Raw genomic sequence first — 27,309 nt, 5'->3', positions numbered from 1 at the left:
TTAAAAATAACTTGGAGGAAAACACCACTGCAATCATAATAATAGCATCTTTCCAATTTATGTAGTACTCACTAGATGTCTGGTACTATTCTGAGTGTCTTGTATATAACTCATTTATTTCTTATGATAATTCTGTGAAGTAGTTACTATTATTATTTCCATTTTACAGATGAAGAAACAGGCATGGCGAGATAAAGAAACCTCACCAAGGTCACATAACTAATAAGTAGCAGAGCCAGCATTGAAACCCAGGGAGCCTATAGAAAACTGTGAGGGAAGGCTAGTAGTTTAAGTGACAGACTCCAGATCCAATATTTGAGCATTAATGGGCTGTTTTAGCAGAACTAAGTGTAAAAATCTTGCATTTAATATTAAATCAGTGACACAAGAGTAAGGGAGAATTTTGATCAAGTAAGTCCAATGCCTGGGAAAAGACCTGGGCCTCTGAGGTGTCACAAAGCTCCAGATGCTGTAGCGGAGCAGAGCGCACCCACAGTGCTACCTCAGAGGGAGCAGTAACAGAGGCTTTTTTGGTTTCTCAGCACAGTTTTGAAAAGAGCATCTTCTTCCGTTACTGAGTCTACACCAATTTTAAGTATTTGCTGACCACAACATAAGCAAATGTCTACAGGAAACTAGCACACCTCTAAAAGATCTCTTATTGCACTAAGGGAACAGAAAAAGAGAAGTGATCTTAAATTTGTATAGTGATTTTAATGACTTTAAATGGAACTATAATAGGCATTATTTTCTTATAACTAATATTAATATGTTCAAGTTATGTGGTAGTATATCATTGTTCATGGTATTTGGATTTCATGTTTCATCATGTCATTTTTTAATGGAAAAATATGAGTAGTTAAAAATAAAATTTACTTGATATTTAGATATGGTAAAAATGGAAATGATACTAAATGCTCATTATTGCCCACTTATGAAGGTGTCAATAAGTAGGGTATATACGGAATCATTTATATGATTTATTGTAGTCAATGAAACAAGGTGAGGTATCAGTTTCAGATTCTATATAGTATCTGATTCAGGTTTTAGAAACCTATTGATATTTTTAAAATAAAACTTTCCTTTTTTTAAAGAATGCTTTTTATTTGAGTGATGTTCTTTGAACTTGGATATTGATCCTATTTCTGGTTCAGTTTTGATAGGAATTAACATCAAGTGTACTTCATATCACTTAATGCTTTTTTCTATCAATTTTTTTAGAAAATTGATCATTTTACTTTGTGATTTTGAGTTAGCAGTTCATAAGCAGGTAAATAGACATTTTCAGAAGAAGAAAAAGTGTTAACCCATTAATAATCTTAACTCATCTTTTTGACATAGTAAAGAAAAATGAGCAGTCCACAGAAGTGAAACTTTTTAGTATGTGACAAACAACTAAACAAATTGTTCTTGGGTTGTTTAGCATTTTTCTTTCCTCAGCCGCAATTCATTAAACATCCTTATTTAGTTGTATATACCCATTTCTTATATATATTTACTGTTCTTCTCCATCAGTAGTTAGTAAACTTAGAAAGCTTCCTAACTCTCAGAATTTATGCCTTATTATTTTAATAGTGCACATATTAATAAGCATGAAAATTACTGTTACTTAGAAAATGTCAAACCCATTCTAAGAGTTACGCTTTTACTTATAATTACTATATTAGTGACTGTCCTGCAGTCTATCATTCTATTATTCATTAGATTACATCTCTAATGAACCTTATTTAAAGTAATTGAAAGGGAACAATAGAAAACTTTGAAGGAATGACGTTTTCTTCCAGTATTGAACTTATATTATCATCTGAAGGTTCTCTAGGGACTTCTTTTAATAAGTAAATAAGAATCAACTCTTTCTTTATAAATTAATGCTGCTGAAATGCTTAAAATATATTTGAGTTTAAAAAAATCATCTTCGATCTTATTTATGTTTTTAATTGGCATTATCTATGAAAAAGTGGTTAGCTGAGACACCACCATGTTTCTCATGTACTTACAGAAAATTCATGAGGTTTTTATTTTATTTCTTAGGTCTTGCAAATATACATACAGGGAAGAAATTAAATATAGAGAAATGTGGAAAAGTATATTTAACATTATTAACCACAGTAGTTAACCAATTCTGTCTATACAATGGGACGTTCTTTTTTCCAGAGACTGTTTACTGAAAAGATTTTACTTTAAATTAATTTTCATAAATATGACTTATTTGAAGGAGTTAACCCCTTATGAAATCTTGGAATTCTCTAAGCCATTGTGGAAACTGTCTGGGAAAGACAAATAGTTAAGATATGTTACTACAACTCCTGTTTTGGATTCGTACTGAATGACATCAAAAGGAAGATGGTAATGGTAGCTCTTATATATTTGAAGCCTGTCAGAAAGAGGAGAGAGTCTAGGTTTTTTTGTTTTTTTTTTTCAGGAGGTAGAAGCAGTAACAGGAAGGAGGAGAGTGGTGAAGAAAGGGGTAGGTGCGGGAAGGTAGGCGAGGCACATGAAAGGCGGAGGCAGGCTAGCTCGGATGCAGATTTTAGCTCATGTTAAGAGAGATTTCTACCTGGTACAGAATTATCCAAGGAAAATTGAAGTCATGAAGTCATGAGTCTTTCCATCTCTGCAATTATTTTCTTTTTAAAATATAGGTTGCAGAAGGATCTAAAAATATACGGCTAGGTGCACTAATTGGTTTGCTAGTTGAAGAAGGAGAAGATTGGAAACATGTTGAAATTCCCAAGGATATAGGTCCTTCGTCACCAGCTTCAAAACCATCAGTGCCTTGCCCTTCACCAGAACCACAGATTTCTACCCCTGTCAAAAAGGAACACATACCGGGAAAACTGCAGTGAGTATGTTTATTTGAATGATGTTATTTAAAAAAAAAAAAAGAAATGTTACAGCAACTTTTTGAGTATTTTAATCATTATCCTTTTTAAAACACCTTTGTACATTAAGTAGGAAGTTGCTGCTCTTCCCTTTTTTTCTCTTAGGAAACTGAGGTCTAGGAATGATTATTTTACCATCATTGTTTATTCCACAGACAAATAGTATTGAATACCTACTATATTCCAGGTGCTGTGAAGGCCCTGTACACCTTGTGGAGAAAAAGACAAATAGTCTGTGTCCCCACTGAGCTTGAGTTAGGTTTTAGGATTCCAGAATGGAATTCAGTGTACCAAACTTCGTATGGTGTTCCCATTCGTAGAATCCTAATTACTGTGATGTGAATTACAGTTTCAAATGTATAGCTGATATAAAATGAAATTAGCATTTTAACATGCATTCCTTTTCTAACTACCCTGCATTTGAGTTTCTGACATGTATTAGAGCTCGAGTTTGTCCAGTTGTTCTGTAACAACACAGATACTTAGTAAACATCGTTTCACTTTAGCTTTCCATAACTTTAATCGATGGACTCTGAAAATTATGTTTTATTTATTTATTTTAATATTCTCTATAATTATATGAAATTCCTTTTTTTGTAAAAAAAGTTCTTTTTAGAAAAATGGTCCTATTAAGAATGCTTTTGAGCGTAAATAAAAATGCAGACGCTTTCGTTTTTATATTTTTTTCCAGTCGTTTACCATTGTCAGTTCTTGTTAGAAGAAGTTGTCAGTGTGTTTCAAGTACTGAGTTTTAACTTTCCATTATCATACACAGTATTTCTGACTCCATTGCCTTGACTCCTCTTTATTTTCCATGAAAATCACAAGGTAGGCTCCTGGATGCTTTGTACTTAATGGTCTTTTCCCCTTTGCAAAGGTAGTATACTCTGTGATTTTGTTAATACCTAATATCGTTAGAAATTTACATGGGTCTGAAACCCCATGGTGTAGTTTAAAAACCAGCTGACCTGTGAACCTGCACAGTGTTGGCCCATGTAGTGATTAAAAAAATTTTTTTTCAGTTGGTTTGTTACTAGTTAATCTTACATTAAAATCTAAAATTTCAGTTTCTCTTGAAAAATCTGAAGATTTGGTACCACTGAGCCCATATCAGCTAGAGCTGTTTCCCAGAAATGCAGAAAATGCCACATTTGTTCCTCTCCTTTTCGGAGTTATAAACTTCTGGATCTAGCCCATTTTACTCATTTTTAAAAATCTGACTGTGTAGTTATTTGTGTTTGCTATTAGGCTTAAAGGTCTTATTTGAAGAGTAGACAGTCATGTGACCTTTTGGTGTGTGTCTCAGTTTCCTTGTCTATAGAATCAACATAATTGTGTTTGCCTCTCTTCTTTATATATGAAGTAAAAATGCTTGCATGTAAATACTAAGGACTTGAAAAAATATGTTAAGATGTAATTCAACAACAACAACAAAACAACCCAATTTAAATGGGTAGAGGACTCAAGTGTGCATTTCTTCCAAAGAAGATGTACAGATGGTCAGTAAACACATAAAAAGATGTTAGGGAACTGCAAGTCAAAACCACAATGAGATATCACTTCGCACTAATTAAAATGGCTGTTATCTAAAAACAAGAAAGAAAAACCCAAAACAGAAAATAACGAGTGTTGCTGAGGATATAGAGAAATTAGTATTTCTGTGCACTGTTGGTGGGAACGTAAAATGGTGCAGTCACTCTGGAAAACAGAATTGCAGTTCCTCAAAATATTAAAAATAGAATTACCATATCATCCAGCACTTCCTTTTCTGGATATACTCAAAAGAATTAAAAGCAGGGACTTGAAGAGATATCTGTATACCCATGCTCATAGCAGCAACATTCACAATTGCCAAAAGATGGAAACATCCCATATGTCTAAAATGTGCTGTATATATACAATGGAATGTTAGTCTTAAAAAGGAAGGACATGCCGACACATACTGTAACATGGATGAACCTTGAAGACATGCTGGGTGAAATAAACCAACCGCAAAAGGACAAATGATGAATGATTTCACTTATATGAGTTACCTAGAGTAGTCAAGTTAGTAAGGACAGAGAGTAGAATGATGGTTGCCAGGGGCTGGGAGGAGGGAGGGATGGGGAGTTATTGTTTAATTGGTACAGAGCTTCATTTTGGGAGAATGATAAAGTTCTGGAGATGGGTGGTGGTGATGGTTGTACAACATTGTAATTGTACTTAATCCCACTCAATTATAACACCTAAAAATGCTTAAAATGGTAAATTTTACATATATTTTACTATAATAAAAAAAACCATGAAGGAACAGCATAGTTTCTTACTGATGTATGTGGTGAGGAGCCATGTGAAAAGTGATTAGTCAAAATAGAAGCTTTCTCCCTATGAATATTTATTCTTATTAAAAGAGTGTTTTGAAATAATAACCAGTTAAATTTGTATGAAAATGTTTTCATAGTAAAATAGACCAGGTTAGTACGATTAATTTATTTGACTGTCACTATCTATGCGAGTCATTATAGCTCTATTATGTTTTAATTTTTCTAATTTTCAGCAAAACTGTGGACATTTAGATATATTTGAATCAAATATAAGTGTTAATTGGTTCCATTAATTTTCATGTTTTCTTTAGGTTCCGTTTAAGTCCAGCTGCCCGCAATATTCTGGAAAAACACGGACTGGATGCTAACCAGGGCACAGCCACTGGCCCTCGGGGGATATTCACTAAAGAGTATGTGTGTGCTTTTTGTAATAACCAGTTCCATTACTTATCATGATCATCTTTTTCTGAAAGTATTTAAAGAAGGGCTTATTCAGTGTTAAGACTTAAAAGGAAATACACTGTTCTTTTGTACTCTTAATTGCTTTTGTCAGCATAAAATGTATTTTATGCAAGGGTTGTTTTTTGAATAATTGCAGCGCTCCTGAAAAACAGTTCTAATTTGATAACTAAGCCAGAACCTTAGAAATTATGATAAATGGAGAAAATTAGAGTGCAGAGTGGTGAATCTTTATATTGTTTTTAAGTTTGTATGAAATAATCATGCGATCACATTTAAATTTCTGAAGCATAGTTTAAGAAAAAATTTCATTCTTAACCCATTTGGATTTTGCTCACGTGTATGATCAAAGCAATTTCCATATGCAGTTGGGTCTCATTTTAGATTTTCTTTTCTATTCCGTTGATCAGTCTGTCTGTGAATTAGTACCTCACTTTTTTAGGACCACACTCCTAATTAGAAATATTTTATAGTAAGCTTTAAAATCTGATAGAGCTATCCTTGCTCTTCTTTTTCAGTAAACCAGTTTTCTTGGTTTATTTTTATTTTACTATTCTTCCAAATGAATTTTAAACAGTTTGTCTAGCCCTACTGGTGGGGTTGGGCAGGAAGACTATGTTCTTTTTATTGGGATTGTATCACATTTTAAATTAACTTTGGGAGAACTGACATCTTTATGATGTTGAGTCTTCCTGTTCAAGAACACTATGTGTTTCTATTTGTTTAACTTTTGTGTCTTTCAAGAATATATAAAAAAAGATGGCCCCTGCTCTATTGAAAATTAGTCTGGTGAGGAAGACAGAGGTTAATCAAATAGGCATATGATCTAATGTGAAATTGCTATAGTGGTGTCTGCTACATTTCTACTAGAGTAATATTAAATTTTCAAATTGAGTTAATGTTTTAAAGCAATATGCTTATTCCCTGTTTATCTACTATTGATAAAAGTGATCAGTAGTATTGGCCAGAAATTTTTACAAGTTGAGGTAGAGCAAAGTTAGGAAATTATTAAGTGGCAGACCAAGTGACTTTTCTTTCTTTTCATTGTATTATTTTACTCTTCATTAAAGCATTGGTTTATTGTTGGATATTTCTTTTAACGAAAGCAATACACTTTAATTCTTAGATATCCTCATTTATCTGTACTTCAGCCTTACTGATTCGTTAATCAGACAGGTGTGTGTGGTTTTCTTAAACATATACTGTGAAGTTTGTACCACCATACTGACATGAGTTGGAAATCAGCTATTCTGACCCCTGGCTGAAAGGCAACATCCTGGACTGTGGATTTTTAATTAAAAGACTTAAAAGTTTCACTTAGCCATAAAAAATTAAAATAAAGAATCCTGGTAGGTAGTTAAGCCTGGTTTTTTCCCCCACATTAATCCTTATCTAGTATATACTACTTGTATCTTAATCTTGTTAATCTTCTACCAGTCCATACCTTATGAAAAAGTCTCTGTAAAAATGGGAGAAAACAACTTTCTTTATAACATGGTAGACTTACCCATATATATCTGAGGGATAAGATAAAGAGTCTATATTTAATTCATTAATTGTGAAGATTTGGTGAAATGTAAAATAATCATAGATGTAACTTAGAAAGATCAATTTTGCAAATTTGTGAAAGATAAATTGGAGCAGAAAAAGACTTGAGGTAAGGAGATAAATTAATAGGCTCATAAAGTAGTCTAGCTAAGAGAGAATGAATACTCGAATGTGGGTAGGAATGTAAAAGAGAGATCACTGATGGATACAGCATTATAAGGAGAAAATCCAGAAGCCTGTAAAGGATGGATTGTAGAGCACAGACCAGGATAGCAACGAGTCAAGGGAAGAACTTGGGATTCTGTTCCAGGTGATGACATTTTGGCCCCATAAATAGAAATAAGGGATTTGCGGAAGCATTTGTCTTGGTAGAATAACTAATGTGTTTGGTTTGAAGCTTATCGTCGGTGCTGACAAACCAGATTCCAGATATTAGGATCAGTGAAGTGAAGACGCGTCTTGGGAGATAGTTTGGTACTAGAAAGGTAGGTTTGATAGATAATAAAGTGATAGTTACAGTTGAGATCATCAGTAGGTAAACATTTTAGAAGGCAAAAATTTCTGTGTTGGAGGATATCTAGGAGATGGATATAAGTCAAGGAGGAAGGGATCTGAGAAAAGGCTCTTGAAGTTGGTGATTAGTGACCGTTTAGAGGGCAGATCAGTGGTGTGACAGCAGTGGGGTAAAGAAGTAGAGTTTTCTTTTTCTTTCCCTTCTCTTTCCATATGTGCTTAATACATATACGATGAACAGGTATCTTTTTTAAACCCAAGTTGAAAGTTATCATAGTAGTCTGACATCTCCTAAGGAGGACAGAATGGTGTTATCTTGTTGGATACCCTAAGGAAGCACTATTACGGAGTTATGTTTTTGATATCTTTGCTATCTTTGTCTGCCTATTACCCAGTCCTTTCCCTGCCCTTTAACTCCCTACCATAAGAGGGTCAACCTTTGGTCTTTAAAATATGACGTATTACAAAAGATTTTATGAGGAAAATGGATCCTTAAAGCATGCATTATTGAGAATATTTACTTTGTATACTACTAAAGATGCCTTGTTTTAAGTTAAACACTGAGGTGACCTTTGGAAAAGAATTTGTCCTCATGTCATCTACAGAAATGTCATCTTCTGGTAAGATTGACAAATTGCAGCCTTCAGCATAAGCTGTGCCCCAAATACCTTAGCACACATTCTTGAAATAATGAGGGACATCCTTCCTCCTTACCTTGTCAACTAAAAGTGCAAGTAAAAGAGAAAAGTCAGTTGCAACAGCTGAGGCGGTGTCTCTTACCCATTGTATTTATGAAGAAAACCATAAGTGTCATGTTTGCTATTTTAATGTTGCATGAAAGCAAGCATATTGCTCAGAGTGTATGTTGTGCAAAAGCATGTAGACTTTGCTTTGCCTGTACATGTAACTGTTTTAGGAAAACAAGTGCCAGGGACACTGTTGGAGGTTCTTGGCCTATAGCCTAACTTCTTTGGCATATCTACGTCTAAAGTCATACTTGTAGCTAATGTTTGTGTTCATATCACAGCATCACAAATATAGTAGGCATGACAGTCGTGTCTAGTATGTTTTCAGTGATACTTCTTTTTAAAACTAATTCATAGCACACCCAAATGACTTAAGGGATCTGGTAGAGAAGGTTCTGCCTTAAGTGAATGCCCAAAGCAGAAGTGAATGGTGTATCAGTTTTTCTCTAATTTTTATAGCTTTTAATATCTACCTGATTCTTCGGGCTTAGACTGATTAATTACTTAATGGACAGAAATCATTAAAAATCATTCTCTGTATTACAGAAACTAAATTATTGGCTATTATTAAACAATAATGAACATTCATACTTTATGAGCTATGTAAGTGTAAAATCAGCAATAAAAGTTTACCGTGAGCCCATGGCCAGAATTGATTTTCTGCTCGTTTATGATTGATGACTCCTACTTACTTTTAGGGATGAATCTAAACTGCCTTTTCTTGATAAAAATAGTAAGTAATAGTAATGCTGATAGTGAAATAAGAATATGTCTATTTAGTGTGACCAACCTTTTTCTAAGTAGAATGTATTCAGGCATTATTTTAGATTTTTTTAATCTCCTCAAGTGTTCATTGTTTTCTGTTGTTGTTGTTTGTTGGTTTGTTTTTAACCGATTACTGAGGGTACACTAGTGATCCCTGTATAAAGAAATCAGTGTGTTTTGTATATGCCATTCTGATGCTAAACTTTAAAACCCAGATTAATAATAGATTTTGTTAGAGAGGTGTATTTAATTACCTTATATGATGAAAGGGGACTAGTAATGTTAGGCTGTGGCTTGTAACAGCTCTTAAACGCTAAATATCTTTTGTTGAAGGCATTTTTCTAAAACAAAAGGCCTTATCTTATATCAATGCTCACACTTTTATCTGTGTGGCCAAGGTTTTGACTCATGACATAAATCCCCAGGAATTGTAGGGCAGTCATTTACTTCACATGTAAATGTTATCACAGTTAACTGGAAAAATGGTGCTTTGGGTTATAAATATCATAAGTAAATTTAAAATTAACTTCCAAGTAGGAGTAAGCTTGCTGTTAAAAAGCCTTAAGAGCACATAAGCTCATTCCCCAGGACACTCAGTCTTTCTGCCGTTACCATCAGGTTTGTGGCTCATCCTTGGAGAACCAGCCTTGCCTCCAGTTATGTTCCTGTTACTTTTTGTGTGGTGGGTGAAGGGCCTTTGTCTGGAGGTCCTACTTTTAGCTACTTCAGACTGGATAGATAACTATTCTTCATTCAGTCACAGAATTGCTGTTAATCTGGGATATGCTTATTTAATTCTATTCTAGCCTTTTCTTCTGAGAAAAATTTGTTCCGACTCTGCCTAGTTTAATTGGCATACTCTGCACAGGTATTAGAAAGGTAGTAGGAAATACACAGGCTTTGGATTTGGCCATACCCAAGTTTGGTCCCAGCCCTGGCAGCTCCTAGCTGCCTACCTCTTCAGCTTCATCCTTAAACCCTCTCCACTTTGTTCACTGCCCTCCTTCTATGCTGGGCTTCCTTGTGTTCTTAGAAGCCCTAATCTCCCTGCCTTTACACTTGCTGTTCTCTGCCTAGAAACATGCTTATTTCCCAGCTGTTCTTGAGACTTGCTCCTTCATGTCCATCCACAGAAATATTATTTCTTCAGGCCTTCCCTGACCGCCCTGTTTTAAAGTAACACCTCCTCTCACTCATGACTCTCAATCTCATTACTCTGCTTTATTTTCTTCACTATCGATTCATTTGTTTACTTGATTAATGTATGACTCTCCTATAGAATAACACTCCTTGTTGGGAAGTGTTTTAACATTATATTTTCAACACCTAGAGTAGAGTAGGTGCTTGAGAACTACTGACTTAGAAATGGAATTTAACCTCTTTGAACCTACTTACTCATTTATAAAGTGGGAGTAATAATACCTCTCTCACATGGCTGGTGTAAGATTACATTAACATAACCACAGTACATACACAAGAGGCTCACTGTTCCACTTTTATTCCCTCTTTCAGTACTTAAAGATCAAGGATGATACAACCTTTAAGATTTCTTTGTCAGTCTGACCTCTTATCTTAAATGTCAGCTCTTTAATTTTGAAACAAGTAACTTACTTGCACTTAATGTTAAGTTCATGTATCCCTTTCTGGACCTGATATAAAAATCATCATAGACTCTCCTTCCTTAAAAATGTACCAGTACACATTGGAAGATCCCTCCTATGATGCCTCCCCAAGCTAGAGCATTCCTGCCTGTGTCAATTTTCTATTGCTGCATGACAAATTGCAGCAAACAGTAGCTTAAAACAACATCCACTTATTGTCTAACAGTGCTGTGGGTCAGAAGTCCTGGTCCAGCATGGCTGGGTTTCCAGCTCATGGTCTCACAAGGCTGAAATCAAGGTGTCAGCCAGGGCTAGGGTCTCATGTGAAGGTTGGAGCCCTCTTCCAGGTTCACATGGTTGTTGGCAGAATTCAGTTCCTTGGGGTAGTAGGACTCTGAGCCCTGTTTTCTTGCTTGCTGTCATCCAAGGATTGCTGTCACCTCCTGGAGGCCTCCTTCAGGACTTTGCCACGAGGTCACCTCCATAGACAGTTCATAAATGCCTGTTTGCTTCTCCAATGCAAGCAGGAGAATCGCCATTCAAATTTCTTCTTTTAGGAATTCCCTGTTCCTTTTAAAGAACTTATCTGATATGTCTGACCCTTTCAGGATAGTTTGCCTTTTGATTAACACAGTGTCAACTGCTTTGGGACCTTAATTATGTCTACAAAATCCATCACCTTTGTCATGTAATGTAACCTAATCATGGGAGTGACATTCATCATATTCACAGGCCCACCCACACTCAAGAGAGATTATATGGGGTATGTGCACTAGGAACAGGAATATTGGGGCCATCTCAGAGTTCTGCCTAGTATGTGATAATATCAAATCATTAACTGTGTTTAAGAAATTTTAAAAATATAATTTGCCTTTAGATTTGTGTTACCCTGAAGTTGTTTTTAGACTATGTGAAACCTTTTTCATTTAAAAAAATTTTTAGATTTAAAACATTTTTAATATAAAACATTTTTAAGTACTTTAGAATTGTCAGATTAAAATTTTTGAAAAAGCTGCTTTGTTTAAGGAAGTACATGACTTTATACCACTGTAACTTCGAATGGATTGAGAGTTTGAATAGTAGTCTAATTATATCCTTTTAATAAACAAAGACACCTTTGTTTTGCAGAGTAATACAAAGGCAAGTCTGTTACTTGTTTAGTTATTTTTCATTCTAAATGCTGCTATAGGTTAGGTTTATTACATTAGATTGTGCTGATAGCATTTGAGGTATGACTTCCTGGCCATAAACAAGCTAATTTGCACCAGGATAAACAATGCTTTAATAAATATTCTAATGAAAGTCATAGGTACAGTAAGCTTGACACTTTCTGAATGCTATATGAAAATTATTTCACAAATACCATGAATGAGGGTATGGCTTAATTTATGAATTGCTCATCTACCAAAAGACACCACCCCCAGAAATAAAGACTGATTTTCCTTTAAAAAATAACTGTCTACACCCAATACTTTGATAAAATCTGTTTGTTGTTTTGTTTTTAAAATGTGCAAATATTGTAGCCATTGGACAAATATGAATCAGTAGAACAGGTGAGAGACAAGATTTTCTTGTCTAGCTCAAATCGTTTTGCGTTGTAGCCTTGACATCAGTATATTTCTTTATTTTCCCTTCACATCTGGCCTCCATTTTCTGAAAGTTCTTATATTCCTGGTTGCTAATCATGGTTATCTAACTCCCTTCTTATCTCCAGGGATGCTCTCAAGCTGGTCCAGTTGAAACAGATGAGCAAGATCACTGAATCCAGACCCACCCCAGCCCTGCCAACCATTCCCACGGCGTCTTTACCCCCACAGGCCACAGCCAGGCCATCTTATCCCCGGCCAATGATCCCTCCAGTATCAACTCCTGGACAGCCTAATGTAGCGGTAATGTCATCTGAGTAGATTTTTATTTTTCAGATTTAAGTGAGAGAGAAAATAAGAACCATTACTCTGTGTTTTATGAGTTCTTTTACCAGTCCATTATAGTAGTAGCTCAAAGTGATGAAGACAGAAATTCTCTAAATGTTTTGTTTTGCACATTTCCATAAACCAGATTTGTTTGTACAGTGCTAACTTCCAAATAGAATTATGATTCAATTTAAATTTGCCACAAGTTCCACAATGTCAGTGCCGTGTATATGCTCTGTAATCGTGATACTTTTCATGTCTTTTTTCTCTTGGGTGTGATACTAATAATTGGTAGCTGACACCAGCTCCCTTTTGTGGATATGTTTTATTTTTTGACTAAGGGAGTTGATAGTCTTACTGTGAAGAACTATAGAGATGGTATAGCTAATCATTCTTTCCTTCTTGGATACATGTAATAGCCCTTTTTTGTTTTCAAATTACTCCATTTTGCCTCTCTGTCTCCCTTTCTTAGTACCTTTTATGTCATTTGCTTCCCATCAGAAGAAATGCAGGATAATCAGGTTTGTTTAAAGCTGAATGGGCACTGAAAAAAATAAATAAATAAACCTACACTGCTTTTTCTGATGGAGAAATATATTCCAATATAGTATTTTAAAAGAATTAAAAACAGTACAAGTTTCATGAGAAACAGATTTTTTAAATGTACATTAATGATTCGTGACTACATACACAAAAGTTTGAGTAATCAAATCTTATTTCTTTAAAAAGTAAGTTATTCAAATTTGAAAGATAAACCTTACTTTAAAATTCTTACAGTATGTAGACAGCATTTATTTTATTTGATCAAGTATTTTGCTAACATAAGATGTTTAATTCCCACAGAAAGCATTTATAAAAAAAAGAAGTCAGCTGTACTTTTGGCTGTTTTGTATTATCCTAAGTGATTGTAATCCAGTCCCAGAATGGAGTGAAGGACAAAGAAGGAATTAGACGTAATTTAAGGTCCATCATGTTTTTGTTAGAGGTTCAAGGAACAGAATGGAAAAGCTGCAGTAAAGTTACAGGAAGATTTTATTATCCCATTCATACTTTATGAGTTTCTTGGAAATAAGATGCTCATGTGATTTTTTATTTTTAATTACAAACCAAAATAGAAATAATTTGGAAGATTATCTAGTATTTTGGATTACCTTTTTCTCATGTATGCCAATTTTATAAGTAAAAATAGCCTGTAGTTGTTGATTTATTGATTGCTTTGAGTTTTATTAAGAAGTGATGTTTGTAACAGAAGCTACTTACAGGCTTATAGGTGATATCTCAATAAGCACACCCATGAGGGGTTTATTCATGATTTGGTACATTTCTTTTTAATCATCTTAAACATGGTAATATAGATGTTCCATTCACAACTGAAACATGAATTTTTCTGCTTTTTTTCTACAGTCATATACTGTAAAGTTAAAATTCCTCAGATTTCTTATATTTCTTCTTATACTAAGAATTTTTCATAACAGTTTTACTGTATTAATCTTTATTTTCATAAGTTAGGTCATTGAGACTGGATTTCAGTTACAGTTTGTTCGCTTGTCTTTTCCAATTCTATTTATGGTTTAATGGACATGTTATTCTTTACAGGGCACGTTCACTGAAGTCCCTACTAGCAATATTAGAAGAGTTATTGCCAAGAGGTTAACTGAATCTAAACGTACTGTACCTCATGCATATGCTACTACTGACTGTGACCTTGGGGCTGTCTTAAAAGTTAGGCAAAATCTGGTCAGAGGTTAGTAAAGTTGAGTTTATTTAATGTAATACACATGCTAAACTAACTATTATGAGATCCTTTATTTATGAAATGCACATTGTGTAGCTTTTTCCATCAGTTTCATCATCTGGGCATATTTTAGTACTAGAAGAGAACTGTTTCTCTTTTCCTATAAGAAATAAATTGGTTCCATAGTATTGAATACATCATACTTTTTGGTATGATATCTGAAGAAGCAGTTCTTAACATTTTAGAAAGTATAAAATCCAAAACTGATTTAAGAATGTTTTAGATTGTAAATATATCTTAGATATCACTCTTTATACATTTTAATTTTTAGTCCCTCTTCAAAATGTACTTTCATGTTGTTAAATTTGTAATGTTCCTTCTCCAAATCTATTAAAACTAAGGTTACTGAGAGACATATAAATTTTTAGAATGATCTGATGTTTTATTTTTTTCTTTCCAATCTGTATGGCTTTATTTCATTTTCTTGCCTTATTGCACTGTCTAGGACCTCTGTTACAGTGATCAGTATGTGATAAAAGCAAACGTTCTTGCCTTGTTCTTGATCTTGGGGGAAAGCATTCAGTCTTTAACGTTAGCTGTTGGTTTTTTGGAAGATGCCCTTCTTCATGTTGAAGAAATTTTATTCCTAATTTGCCAAGAATTTTAAGCATGAATGGATGTTAAGTTTTTTCAAATACTTTTTGTGTATCTTTTGAAATAATCTTTTCTTTCCTTGTTAATATGATGAATTACATTGGTTGATTTCAAATGTTGAATCACCTTTGTTTACATGAGTGATTCCTCATTAGTGAGTGATTAAAATTCATTTAATCATTAAAAGTTTTCTCATATATTGCTTGATCCCATTTTCTAAAATTTAGCTAAGAATCTTACACCTGTGCACATGAGAAATACTGGTCTGTCGTTTTTCTTTTATTGAGCTTTTTTTTACTGGGTTTGTTATCACAGAATAAGTTGGGAAATGTTTCTTACTCCTTTATTTTCTGGAAGAGTTTGAGTAGAATTGGTTTTACTTGTTTTTTAATTGTTCGGTAGAATTTACCAATGAAGCTTTTTAGGGCTGCCATTTTCTTTATGGGGATTTTTAACTACAAATTCAACTTTTAAAATAGATTAAGAGTTATTATTTTTTCCTGAATGACCTTTGGTAGTTTGCGTTTTTCAAGGAATTTGTTTATGTCTTCTAAGTTCTCAAATTTATTGGCATTAAGTTGATCATATTACCTTATTATACTTATAACATCTATGTATACAGTTGGCCGTTCATATTCACAGCCTCTGCATCTGTGAATTAAACCAACCATATTTTTTTTAAATTCCTGAAAGTTCCAAAAAGCAGAACTTGAATTTGCCATGCACTGGTAACTATTTACATAGCATTTACATCATATTAAGTGTTATAAGTATTCTAGAGATTTAAAGTGTACGGGAGGATGTGTGTAGGTTATATGCAAATACTACACCATTTCATGCAAGGGACTTGAACATTCTCGGATTTTGGTATCCAAGGGGTGTCCTGAAACCAGTTCCCCTTGGATACGGAGGGATGACTGTAAATGAAGTGAGATTACCATTTTTTATATTAGTAATTTGTCTTCTAACTTTCTTGGTCAGTCTGGCTAGAGGTTTATCAATTTTATTGATCTCTTCAAAGAACTAGTTATTTGATTTTACTAACTTTTTCTATTTATATAATTTTGTTTTTATTGATTTTTACTCTCATCTTTATTATTTCATTTTTTCTATTTGCTTTGGGTTTAATTTGCCCTTTTTATCCCTAGTTTCTTAAGGTGAAAATCGATGTCAATATAATATAATAAACTTTATTTCTGACATAAGCATATGATACTTTTAAGTTCCCTTTAAGCAGTGCTTTAGCTGTAGCCCATAAATTTTGGCATGTTTTATTTTCCTTCCTACTCAATTCAAGATGTTTTCTAATTTCCCTTGTGATTTCTGTTTTGATTAATCAGTTATTTAGAAGTATAAGTTTAATTTCCAAATATTTAGGGACTTTTCAGTTTTTCTTTTATGATTTCTAGTTTAACTTCACTGTGTTTAGAGAACACACTTTGTATGATTTAAATCTTTTTAAGTTTGTTGAGGTTTATTTTATAGTCATAATGTTACCTGGTCCAAGCTCATACTGCTCACTGCACAACAGGCCAATAAATTGAGAGACGAGATGTTAGGGCAAGTAATAGCAACTTTATTCAGAAAGCCAGCAGACCAAGAAGGTGGCAGACTGTGTCCTAAAGAACCATCTTCCCCGGGTTAGAATTCAGGCTGCTTTTATACTAAAAGGGTAGGGGGTGTGACTGGTTGTTGCAGTCTTTTTGGTGCTGGAACCCTTTGTTCTTACAGTGCCAGGGTGGTCTGGTCACAACGTGCCTGTAAACCTCCAACAAGGCAATTGCTTTCCGTTCTGCAGCTTTTTATCTCTATGTGAATGGAAAAGTGTTAACACCTTTAAAGTTCAAGCCTCTGTGGCAGAGCATTGAGAAAGGGCTGTTACGTATATTTCAGGCTATAGGCAATATTCTTTTACAAAGGTGCAGAGCCAGCTTGACTAAGCACAGGCAATGGAGCACAAAGGTTAATGTCCTTGAAAAGAATGTGTGTTCTACTTTTTTTTTTTATTTTTTTTTTATTTTTTTTATTTTTTTATTTTTGGCTGTGTCGGGTCTTCGGTTCGTGCGAGGGCTTTCTCTAGTTGCGGCAAGCAGGGGCCACTCTTCGTCGCGGTGCGGGGACTGCTCTTCATCGCGGTGCACGGGCCTTTCACTATCGCGGCCCCTCCCGTTGCGGGGCACAGGCTCCAGACGTGCAGGCTCAGTAGTTGTGGCTCACGGGCCCAGCTGCTCCGTGGCATGTGGGATCCTCCCAGACCAGGGCTCGAACCCGTGTCCCCTGCATTAGCAGGCAGATTCTCAACCACTGCGCCACCAGGGAAGCCCCTCTACTTTTGAGGAGTGTTTTATGAATGCTGGTTCGGTGAAGTTGGTTGATACTATTGTTCTTACCTTCTGTAAACTTACTGATTTCCTGTCTCTTTGTTTTATTAATTCTTGAAAGAGGAGCGTTAAAATCCTTAATTATAATTGTAGATTTGTCTGTTTCCTCTCTTAGTTTTTATCAGTTTTTGCTTCATGTATTTTGAAGGTCTGTTATTAGGCATATACACATTTAGGATTTTTATGTTTTCTTGGTGAATAGACCCATCATGTAATGTCCTGTCTGTTCCTGGTATAATATTCCTTATCCTCAAACCTCCTTTGCCTGATATTTATATAGGCATTCCAGATTTCTCTGATTAGTGTTTTTATATTATGTCTTTTTACATCTTTTTACTCTGAATGTATCTGTATCTTTATACCTCACAAATATCATGAGTTCAGTTCCAGACCACCACAATAAAGCAAATATTTCAATAAAGCAAGTCAAACTTTTTTTTTCTGGTTTTCCCATGCATATAAAAGTAATGTTACACTATACCATAGTCTGTTAAGTGTGCAGTAGCATTATGTCTAACAATACTTTATTGCTAAAAATGCTAACCACCATCTGAGCCTTCAGCTGCTGGAGGGTCTTGCCTTGATGTTGAGTGCTGTGGATTGATCAGGGTGGGAGTTGCTGAAGGGTGGGGTGGCTGTGGGCATTTTTAAAAGAATAAGACAGCAGTGAAGTTTGCTGCGTTGATTGACTGACTCTCCTCTCACAAACGACTCCATGTAGCAGCGATGCTGTTTGATAGCATTTTGTCCACAGTGGATCTTCTTTCAAAAGCGGAGTCAATCTTCTCAAACCCTGCTGCTGCTTATCAACTAAGTTTATGTCATATTCTGAATCCTTTGTTGTCATTTCTGCAGTCTTCACAGCATCTTCACCAGTAGATTCCATCTCAAGAAACCACTTCCCTTCCTCATCCGTAAGAAGCAACTCCTCATCTGTTCAAGTTTTATCATGAGATTACAGCAATTCAGTCATATCTTCAGGTTCTACTTCTAATTCTAGTTTTCTTGCTGTTTCTACCACATCTGCAGTTACTTCCTCCACTGAAGTCTTGAACCCCTCAAAGTCATTCATGAGGATTGGAATCAACTTCCAAACTCCTGCTAATGTTGATATTTTGACCCCTTTCCATGAATTACAAATGTTCTTAATGGCAGCTAGAATAGTGAATCCTTTCCAAAGTTTTTCAACCTACTTTGCCCAAGTCCATCAGAGGAATCACTATATATGGCAGCTATAGCCTTATGAAATATATTTCTTACAAGGACTTGAAAGTCAAAATTATGTTTGATCCACGGGCTGCATAATTATGTTTGATTGTTAGCAGGCATGAAAACAACATTAATCTTGTTGTACATCTCCGTCAGAGCTCTTGGGTGATGTGGTGCATTGTCAGTGAGCAATCATATTTTGAAATGAATCTTTTTTTCTGAGCAGTAGGTCTCCACAGGGAGCTTAAAATATTCAGTAAACTATTTTGTAAACAGTATATAAACTGTATACTGTCATACAGGCTTTTTTGTTCCATTTATAGAGCACAGGCAGAGTAGATTTAGCATAATTCTTAAGATCCCTAGGATTTTCGGAATGGTAAATGAGCCCTGGCTTCAACTTAAAGTCACCAGCTGCCTAACCGGAGAGTGAGCCTATCCTTTGAAGTTTTGAGGCCAGCATTGACTTTTCTCTAGCTATGAAGTCCTAGATGGCATCTTTCAATAGAAGGCTGTTTCATCTACATTGAAAATCTGTGGTTTAATGTAGCCATCTTCCTTAATGTTCTTAGCTAGATTCTCTGGATGACTTGCTACAGCTTCTTTATCAGCACTTACTGCTTCACCTTGCACTTTTATGTTATAGAGATGGCTCTTTCCATAAACCTCATGAACCAGCCTCTGCTAGCTTCAAACTTTCCTCTGCAGCTTCCTCACCTCTCTCAGCCTTCACAGAATTGAAAAGTTAGGGCCACGCTCTGGATCGGGCTTTGGCTTAAGGGAATGTTGTGGCTGGTTTGATCTTCTATCCAGACCACTCACACTTTCTTCCTATCAGCAATAAGGCTGTTTTGCTTTGTTATCATTCATGTGTTCTCTGGAGCAGCACTTTTAATTTCCTTCAAGAACTTTTCCTTTGCATTCATTTGCAACTTGGCTAATTGTTCAGCACTAGAGGCCTAGCTTTCGACCTGCCTTGTCTTTCAACATGCCTTCCTCACGAAGCTTGATCACTTTTTGCTCTTGATTTAAAGTGAGAGATGTGTGACTCTTCCTTTCACTTGAACACTTAGAGGCCATTGTATGGTTATTAATTGGCCTAATTTCAACATTGTTGAATCTCAGGGAATAAAGAGACCTGAGGAGAGGGAGAGAGACAGGGGAACAGCCAATGAGTGGAGCAGTCAGAACACACGCAGATATTTATCACTGAAGTTCACCTTCTTCTGTGTGTGTGGTTCGTGGCACCCCAAAACAATTACAATAGTAACATCAAAGATCACTGATCTCAGATCACCATAACAAATATAGTAATAATGAAAAAGTTTGAAATATTGGGAGAATCACCAAAATGTGACACAGAGACACGAAGTGAGCAAACGCCGTTGGGAAGATGGCACCAGTAGACTTCCTTGAAGCAGGGTTGCCACAAACCTTCAATTTGTTAAAAAAAAAAGAAAACCCCACAACATCTGCAAAGGGCAGTAAAGCAAAGCACAATAAAATGAGGTATACCTGTATTTAGATGGTTCCTTGCAGACAGCATATAATTGGTTCTCACTTTTTTAATCCAATCCTGTGGTTTCTGTCTTTTTATTAAGATTTAAACTATTCACATTTAATGATTTGTTCTTTGTTTTTCCTTTGTAAAATTTTCTTCTGTACCATTTATTGTCCTTTGTTTTTGTCCCATCATTCTTCCTGTGTTTCCTGTTTCTTATCTCATTTTGGATTCCTTTTTTATTTATGATTCCATTTTATTTCTCTCTTTTTACTCTCTCTCCTCTCTCTCATTATTTATTTACTTATTCATGTTTATTTATTTTTGTGGTTCCTTTAGGGTTTACAGTATAATTCTTTATCACATCTACCTTCATATTTTTATTGCACCACCTCATGTATAGTGTAAGCACCCTACAGTATGCCTGTATTCCCTCCCTCATCCTTTATGCTGTTATTCTTATGCTTTACTTCTACATATGATGTCAGCAGAATATATGTATAATTTTTTTTTACTTTAGCAAATCAACTATATTTTAAAGTTTTAAAAATGAGGGAAAAAAATGTCTTTTTATACTTGTCTGTATTTTTACCAGTTTTGTCATTCTTCATTTCTTTGTACAGAACCAGAGTGCTAGCTATCTGCTATCATACTTCTGCCTGAAGAACGTTCTTAATGTTTCTTGTGGTACAGGTTGGCTGGCAAAAAATTCTTTCAGTTTTTGTCTGGAAAAGTCTATTTCTCCTTCATTTTTTTCCATCCCTTGAATTATAAATACTGGTAAAATATACATAACATAAAATTTACCATCTTAACCATTTTTACCTATACAGTTCTGTGGTATTAAGTACATTCATATTGTTCTGCAGCCATTGCCACCATGCATATTCACGAAATTCTTCACTGTGTAAAACTGAAGCACTGTACCTGTTAAACAGTAACTCCCTGTTCCCCTTTCCCCTCAGCCTCTAGCAAACACTATTTTACTCTCTGTCTGTATGAATTTGACCACTCTGTATCTCATTTGAGTGGAATCATACAGTACTTGTCCTTTTGTGACAGGCTTATTTCACTTAGCATATTGTTCTCAAGGTTCATTCACAATGAGCATATGTTAGAATTTTCTTCCATTTTAAGACTGAATGATATTCCATTTTATGTATATACCACATTCTGTGTATTCATTTATCTGTCAGTGGACACTTGGTTGCTTCCACCTTTTGATTTTTATGAATATGCTGCTGTGAACATGGATATACAGATATCTCTTTGCATCTCTACTTTCAGATCTTTTGGTTATATCCCCAGAAGTGTTACTGCTGAATCATATGGTAATTCTAACTCTGACTTTTCGAGGAACTAACATACTGTTTTCTGTCGTGGCTGCATCATTTTACATTCTTATCATCAGTGCACAAGGGTCCCAGTTGCTCTGTATCCTCACTAACACTTGTTATTTCTGTGATTTTGATAGTAGTCATTCTAATGGGTGTGTCTCCTTCATTTTTGAAAGGTATTTTTGCTGGGTATAGAATTTTGAGTAAACAGGTTTTTTTCCCCCAGTATTTTTACTTAAAGATACCATTCCATTATTTTCTGACTTGCTGAATATCTGCTGCCATTCTTAATCTGTGTTGCCCTGTATATGATGTTTTCTTTCTCTCTGGTTGCCTTCAAGATTTTTCCAATAGCAGCTTGACTATTATATGCCTAACATTTTTTGTTTTTTGTTTTTTCCCTATTGCATTTATCCTGTCTGGGTTTCTCTCAGCTTCTTGGATTTGTGGTTTGGTGTCTTTCATTAATTTTGGAAAACTCCCAGATACAGTTATGTTTAACTATATCTTCTGCTTCATGTGTTTTCTCCTTGGAACTCTAGTTATAAATGTTAGACATAATTGTAAAGCTTAGATGTAACCTCAGCTCCCTCATAGGCTCAAGAAAGTTATGATTTTGTAGTTTATGTTGCTTTTCCTCCCACCCTATTTGGATGGGCACAACTTTCTCTTGTGGCTTTCTACATCCTAAGTGAAAGCAGAACTGATAAATCAGTATAGGCACAGGCTTTCAAACCTGACAGATTTTAATAGTCCAAGGAACCAAATGGAAAGCTATTTTAGACAGAGTGATCAATGTTCAAAAAGTTAACCCTGGAAGCTCCCCTTATAGGTTTCAAATCATACTTGCTAGTTATGATATAGAGGTTATTGTGGGAATAATTTTCCTGGTTCCTTCCTCTCATGAGGCAGGAAACAGTACAATTTCATTGGAGGTATGGATTAGTGTAGTATCTTTGCATGGACCAGGTTTGGTATGTCCTTTCAATTAGGGATTTTTTGATGAGTCTTCAAAGGGCCCACATTAAAGGTTATAGTATATAACATTCTGTAAGTATGTTCCACACTTTGTTTTGTAACAATATGCAAAGGAGAATATTTGATATTCCCTCACAATGTATTTCCTACTCTCTTCTTAATAAATGTTACCAGTGGTCTTTCTGTATGTTTGAAAATGTCCGCAATATAAAAAAAAAGCAAAAAAACTTTTCTGTATGTTTTAAATTTTATTTAAAAATAAAGGAACTTGAAAAAAATCTCCTTTGCACATATTAGATTTGGGATGCCTATCAGACACGTAAGTAGAAAATGTCATGTGAGAAAGAGGGTGTATGAGTCTGAAGCTCCAGATACACCAGGATTCAAGATAGAATTTGGAGGAATCATTATCATATAAATGGTATCAAACTGAAAGTTCTCACCTGGGGAGATGTCAACATTGAGAGGAAGGGACTGAAAGTAAGTGAGCAGAGAGTGGAATAAAACCAGGAGAGTCTGTGACACAGAAGTCAGAAAGAGAACGTGTTTCAAGATGAAGAAAGTGGTCAAATATAGGAGTATGATGAGGGCAGGGAATTTTAAGTGAGGACTATGGACTTGGGCAGTAGATTTGGAAATCATCAGCTGGTAAATGGTTTGGGAAGTCTTCACTGTGGACACCTATGGATAGTAGGTAAAGTGAGAAGGAGGCTGAGGAGGCATGAGAGGTAAGCACAGTGTGTTCATAAAATATTCTGTCTGCATATTTGAATTTATGCAGACCAAATTTTCTGTATGTGGGTATCATTAAGGCTCTAAGCACTGGAAATCCGTTTGTTTTTCTGCTCTCAAAGGAGCTTTAAACAAACAAAAATGTTTGTGTTTCTGGAAATCTGAATGATAAGAGCTGTGTATTAGAAGAGCAGCTGACAGTTACCATGACAGTTTGACAGTATTTAGGTTTATGGTAATGCATCTAATCCCTTTCTGAAATCTTAGCATGCCTTTGGAATGAGATATCATTCATGTAAAATTCCATGATAGTAGAGTAACAGGATTTGTGTATCCTGCCACATACCATCAACTGACTAGATACCGATCTTAAAGTTTATAGAAGCCCTTGCAATAAAGAATCAAATGTAGTTTACAACACTTTCATACGCACTGGGAAAAGCAGAGGTATAAACCAAATGCTTTCATTAAGATCAGCTCTTTGGGAAGGGAGGGGACCCCAGCTTTATCTTAAAACATTATACTGAAAGGAAATTGATTTAAATGGATTCACCATAAAACTAGACAGAGAACCTCATTTTATTCATTGCATTAAGACCCACGCCAACATTGCTTCATCTTTGGCATTTGCTGTATCCTGTTTTGTTAAGTTAAAAAGCAGCTCTTATTTAATGCAGTGATCTTAAATTTTTTCATTGTACATTTTGTTAGTAAAAAGAAATTTCTGAACATCCCCTCTCTATATATATATCTATGTTTGTTTCTTTAAAGTGACTACAGCTACCACCGTTCTAATATAATCCATGTATTATAAAGAATACACAGAATACGGACGTTTGAAAAGGATGTGGAAAAAAATGAATCATCTTGTAAACTTCCTGACTATATATGCCATGGACAGACCATTTGTCTTTTTCAAGACATGGGACTTGGATCTTTTCTTTTTGATTATGGTTGTCATGTATCTTTCCGGTTCTTGTGTATGATATCTGAGCAGTTTAAAAGAACTGTAATCGATCAGGAGAAAACTTTTATATTCGTGGTTAATATTATTTATCCAGGACCTCATATAATGCACGTTCCCCTACTCAGAGGAACCATGACTAAGTGAACAAAACCTGTAATATTTTTTATCATTGTTTGTCAGTGCAGTCCATAATTTAAAAGTTTGAAATCATAATGGTTAATTTAAAAGTTTTATTATGAACACTAATTTTAATACACTTGTTTTTCTTTCAGATGACATCAAAGTATCAGTCAACGATTTTATCATCAAGGCAGCAGCTGTTACCCTTAAAGTAAGTAGCAAACCCCAAATAATTCTGGCTTCCAAAGTAGTCTCACATCTTGGGATTTTATATAATAAATAGAACTCTTATTTTTAAGTCACAAAAATTTTATAATTTTAATGCTAAAAATATTCTGTTATTTAATCTCACTCAGTTTTGCAGGTGGAGAAACTGAGAATCACAAAGGCTTACAACTAATTACAGCAGAATAAAGACCATTTATTCCACAAATACTAATTGATCCCCTAGCATGTGCTAAATACTAGAGATGTAGTAGTGAGCAAAAGCCTACATATTTTCTGCTCTCATGGGGCTTATATTCTAGTTGGGAGAGGCAAACAAATACATATGTCAGATAGTGAAAGTGCTGAGGAGAAAAAGAAAGCAGGTTAAGGGAAAGGAAGAACTAGAGGTGTTATTTTCAAAAGTTAGCCAAGGAAGGCTTCTCTGGCAGGATGATAATTGCGACAAGGCCTGTGGACAGAGAGGGAGAAAACCACGTAGAGGTGTGGTAGAAGATGCTCCGGGCAGAGGGAACAGCAAACACAGAGGCTGTGAGGAGTGGATCGTGTCACCCAGAGACACGGTGCTGGGGATCAGGTGTGCCTGGAGTGGAGTTAGTGAGAGTAGGAGGGTAAGAGATGAGATTAAACATAAAAGAAGAGGGAGAGGGGCTAAGGGGGTCCCGAAGTACACGAGGCCTTGGTGACCATGAGAAGGAGGAGGAATTTTATTACGAATGAGAAGGAAGTCTTTGGAGGGTTTTGAGCAAAGGATTAACATGATCTGACTTAAAACTTTAAAAAGAAAAAGGAGAGCCTGCTGCGGCGGTTGTGTGGCACACAGCTTGCGGAGAGGCAAGGGTGGAGGTGGTTACATTTCCAAGGCAGAACCACCAGGGTTTGCTGGTGGATTGGATGTGGAATGTGAGGGGAAAAAGGACACGGGTTTTGGTCCAAGCAGTGGGAGGAATGGAATTTCCCACGTACTAAGATTGGGAGAGGAGCAGGTTTGAGGCAGGGAATCTAGACTTCAGTTTTGGACAAATTAAGTTCAGGAAGCCTCATAGTGTCCCAGCGGGGTGGCAGGAAGGCAGGTGAACGTCAGAGCCTGCAGTTCAGCGAGGTGTCCGACTGGAGATGTAAATCCAAAGCCCAGGCTTCCTGAATCCCTGCTCAGCACCATTTGCTGTCATGCCTTCTTTCTATAACTGTGCTATTTTCTGCATCACTGCTTACTAAGTGCTGTATTTAAAGTATTTTTATAAGGAATTTATTTTTAGTTCTTGGAGAGTACAACTATAGAAAATTTTAAAGGCATGCCTTTTCAGTCGTTTGGTATCTCAGTGTTCATATGGTTTTTCTCTTTTGACCAAATAATATTTTGATTTATATTAACGATCTTCTAATTATGAATCATTCTTGCCTTCTTCAAGTGAGTCTCTAGTGGTCCATTAGCTATTTGTTAAGATTTCATTTTATAATTTTGTTATCAGAAACCGTAAGTAATTGTAATTTAAATTGTGTGCTAGCTTTTTCAGGTTTTTCTTTTTTCTAAATCATTTGCTTTATAAAATGAATTTGGTTGTATTTTTCCCTTTCCTTTCTCTGTGCTTGTTTCAGTATTACAAATATTTGTATTTCTTGAAGTTCTATAGAATTCACCAGTAAAAATATCTGAGCTTAGTTCTATTTTGAGGAAGGGGCCTTGGCAGCTTTCCCATTTTTTTCCCCTATAATTATCAAGCTGTTTGGTTTTCAGCTTTTTCTTGAATCAGTTTTAGAAATTTACATATTCCCAGGAAATCATTCATCTCACCTGGATTTCCAAACTTATTAACCTAGTTATTTGAATTTGTTTCTTATAATTATTTTAATGTCCTCACTGCCTGAGTTTATTCTGAACTCTGTCTCACTTTTATTATTGCATATTTGCTTTATCACTCCTTTTACATTGTTTCATTATGTGTTCCCTCCTTCATTTCCCTAGGTTTATTTTGGTTAGAAATATCTTGTTAGAAAACTTGAATGTGTAATTCATTATAATTATTTTTTATTAATAAGAAAGTTTAAGATGAATTTTCCTTTGAATACAACTTAGGCTTTATCCTAGAGGTTTTTGTTACATAACTTTCTAATTAAATTTATTTGCCAGACATTCTTCATTTGTGAGGGTTTGTTTGTTTTGTTTTGTTTTCTTCTTTTACTTCACTGTCCATGAAGAATTTAAAATCTTCTGGGAGATTGGGACTTTATTATTTTGACAGAGTGGCATTGTTGAATGAAAGAGTTGAGCCTCGAAAGAAGAAGTGAAAATTGCAATTGAACAGGGGTGAAATGGAAATGAGTGTAGCATAAGAGTGAGAAGCCTGAGTAAAGTGGAAATTCATTTTAGGGGAGTGGTCAAGAGTAAAATTAAATTGGATGGAATCAAATTGTGGATTGCCATGCTTAAATGATATGCTGGGAGGCTTGGATCTTACTCTGCAGAAAGCAGTGAATTTTTGAGAAGAGAAATTAGTTTTTGATTTCTGTTTTTCCAGCATCATTTTCTCCTGTGATGTCTGGCAACATTATCAATACACACTGTTTCCAGGCATTTAGTCATCTCCTCTGGTTTTTTTCATCCTCAGTGTAGTTGTATGTATATTAAATATATATGTGCTCATATATAGTATATAGCATATGTTTATGAAGCCTAGGAAGTCTCTCTTAAATAGGGAAGTCATTTATCAAGGGCCTGCTAATATTTTCCAGGGCTGCA

The 27,309-nt window shown here is 35.2% G+C and overlaps 1 protein-coding gene across 4 annotated transcripts in view; it reads left to right on the top strand.

The window, feature by feature from the left end:
- PDHX (pyruvate dehydrogenase complex component X) overlaps positions 1-27,309 on the top strand; it is a 184,247-nt gene that overhangs the window by 37,276 nt on the left and 119,662 nt on the right. For all 4 annotated transcript variants that reach the window (XM_007181062.3, XM_007181065.3, XM_007181061.3 and 1 more), the window contains exons 4-8: positions 2,643-2,842; positions 5,497-5,595; positions 12,532-12,706; positions 14,327-14,474; positions 24,497-24,555. In XM_007181062.3, the coding sequence (XP_007181124.1) occupies positions 2,643-2,842; positions 5,497-5,595; positions 12,532-12,706; positions 14,327-14,474; positions 24,497-24,555 (681 nt within the window). The remainder of the gene's footprint in view (positions 1-2,642; positions 2,843-5,496; positions 5,596-12,531; positions 12,707-14,326; positions 14,475-24,496; positions 24,556-27,309) is intronic.

The sequence above is a fragment of the Balaenoptera acutorostrata genome, chromosome 9 (genome assembly GCF_949987535.1).
Source record: "Balaenoptera acutorostrata chromosome 9, mBalAcu1.1, whole genome shotgun sequence".
In the NCBI taxonomy this organism is placed as follows: Eukaryota; Metazoa; Chordata; class Mammalia; order Artiodactyla; family Balaenopteridae; genus Balaenoptera; species Balaenoptera acutorostrata.
Note: the sequence above shows the minus strand (reverse complement) of the source record. Positions and strands in the feature narration are given on the sequence as shown.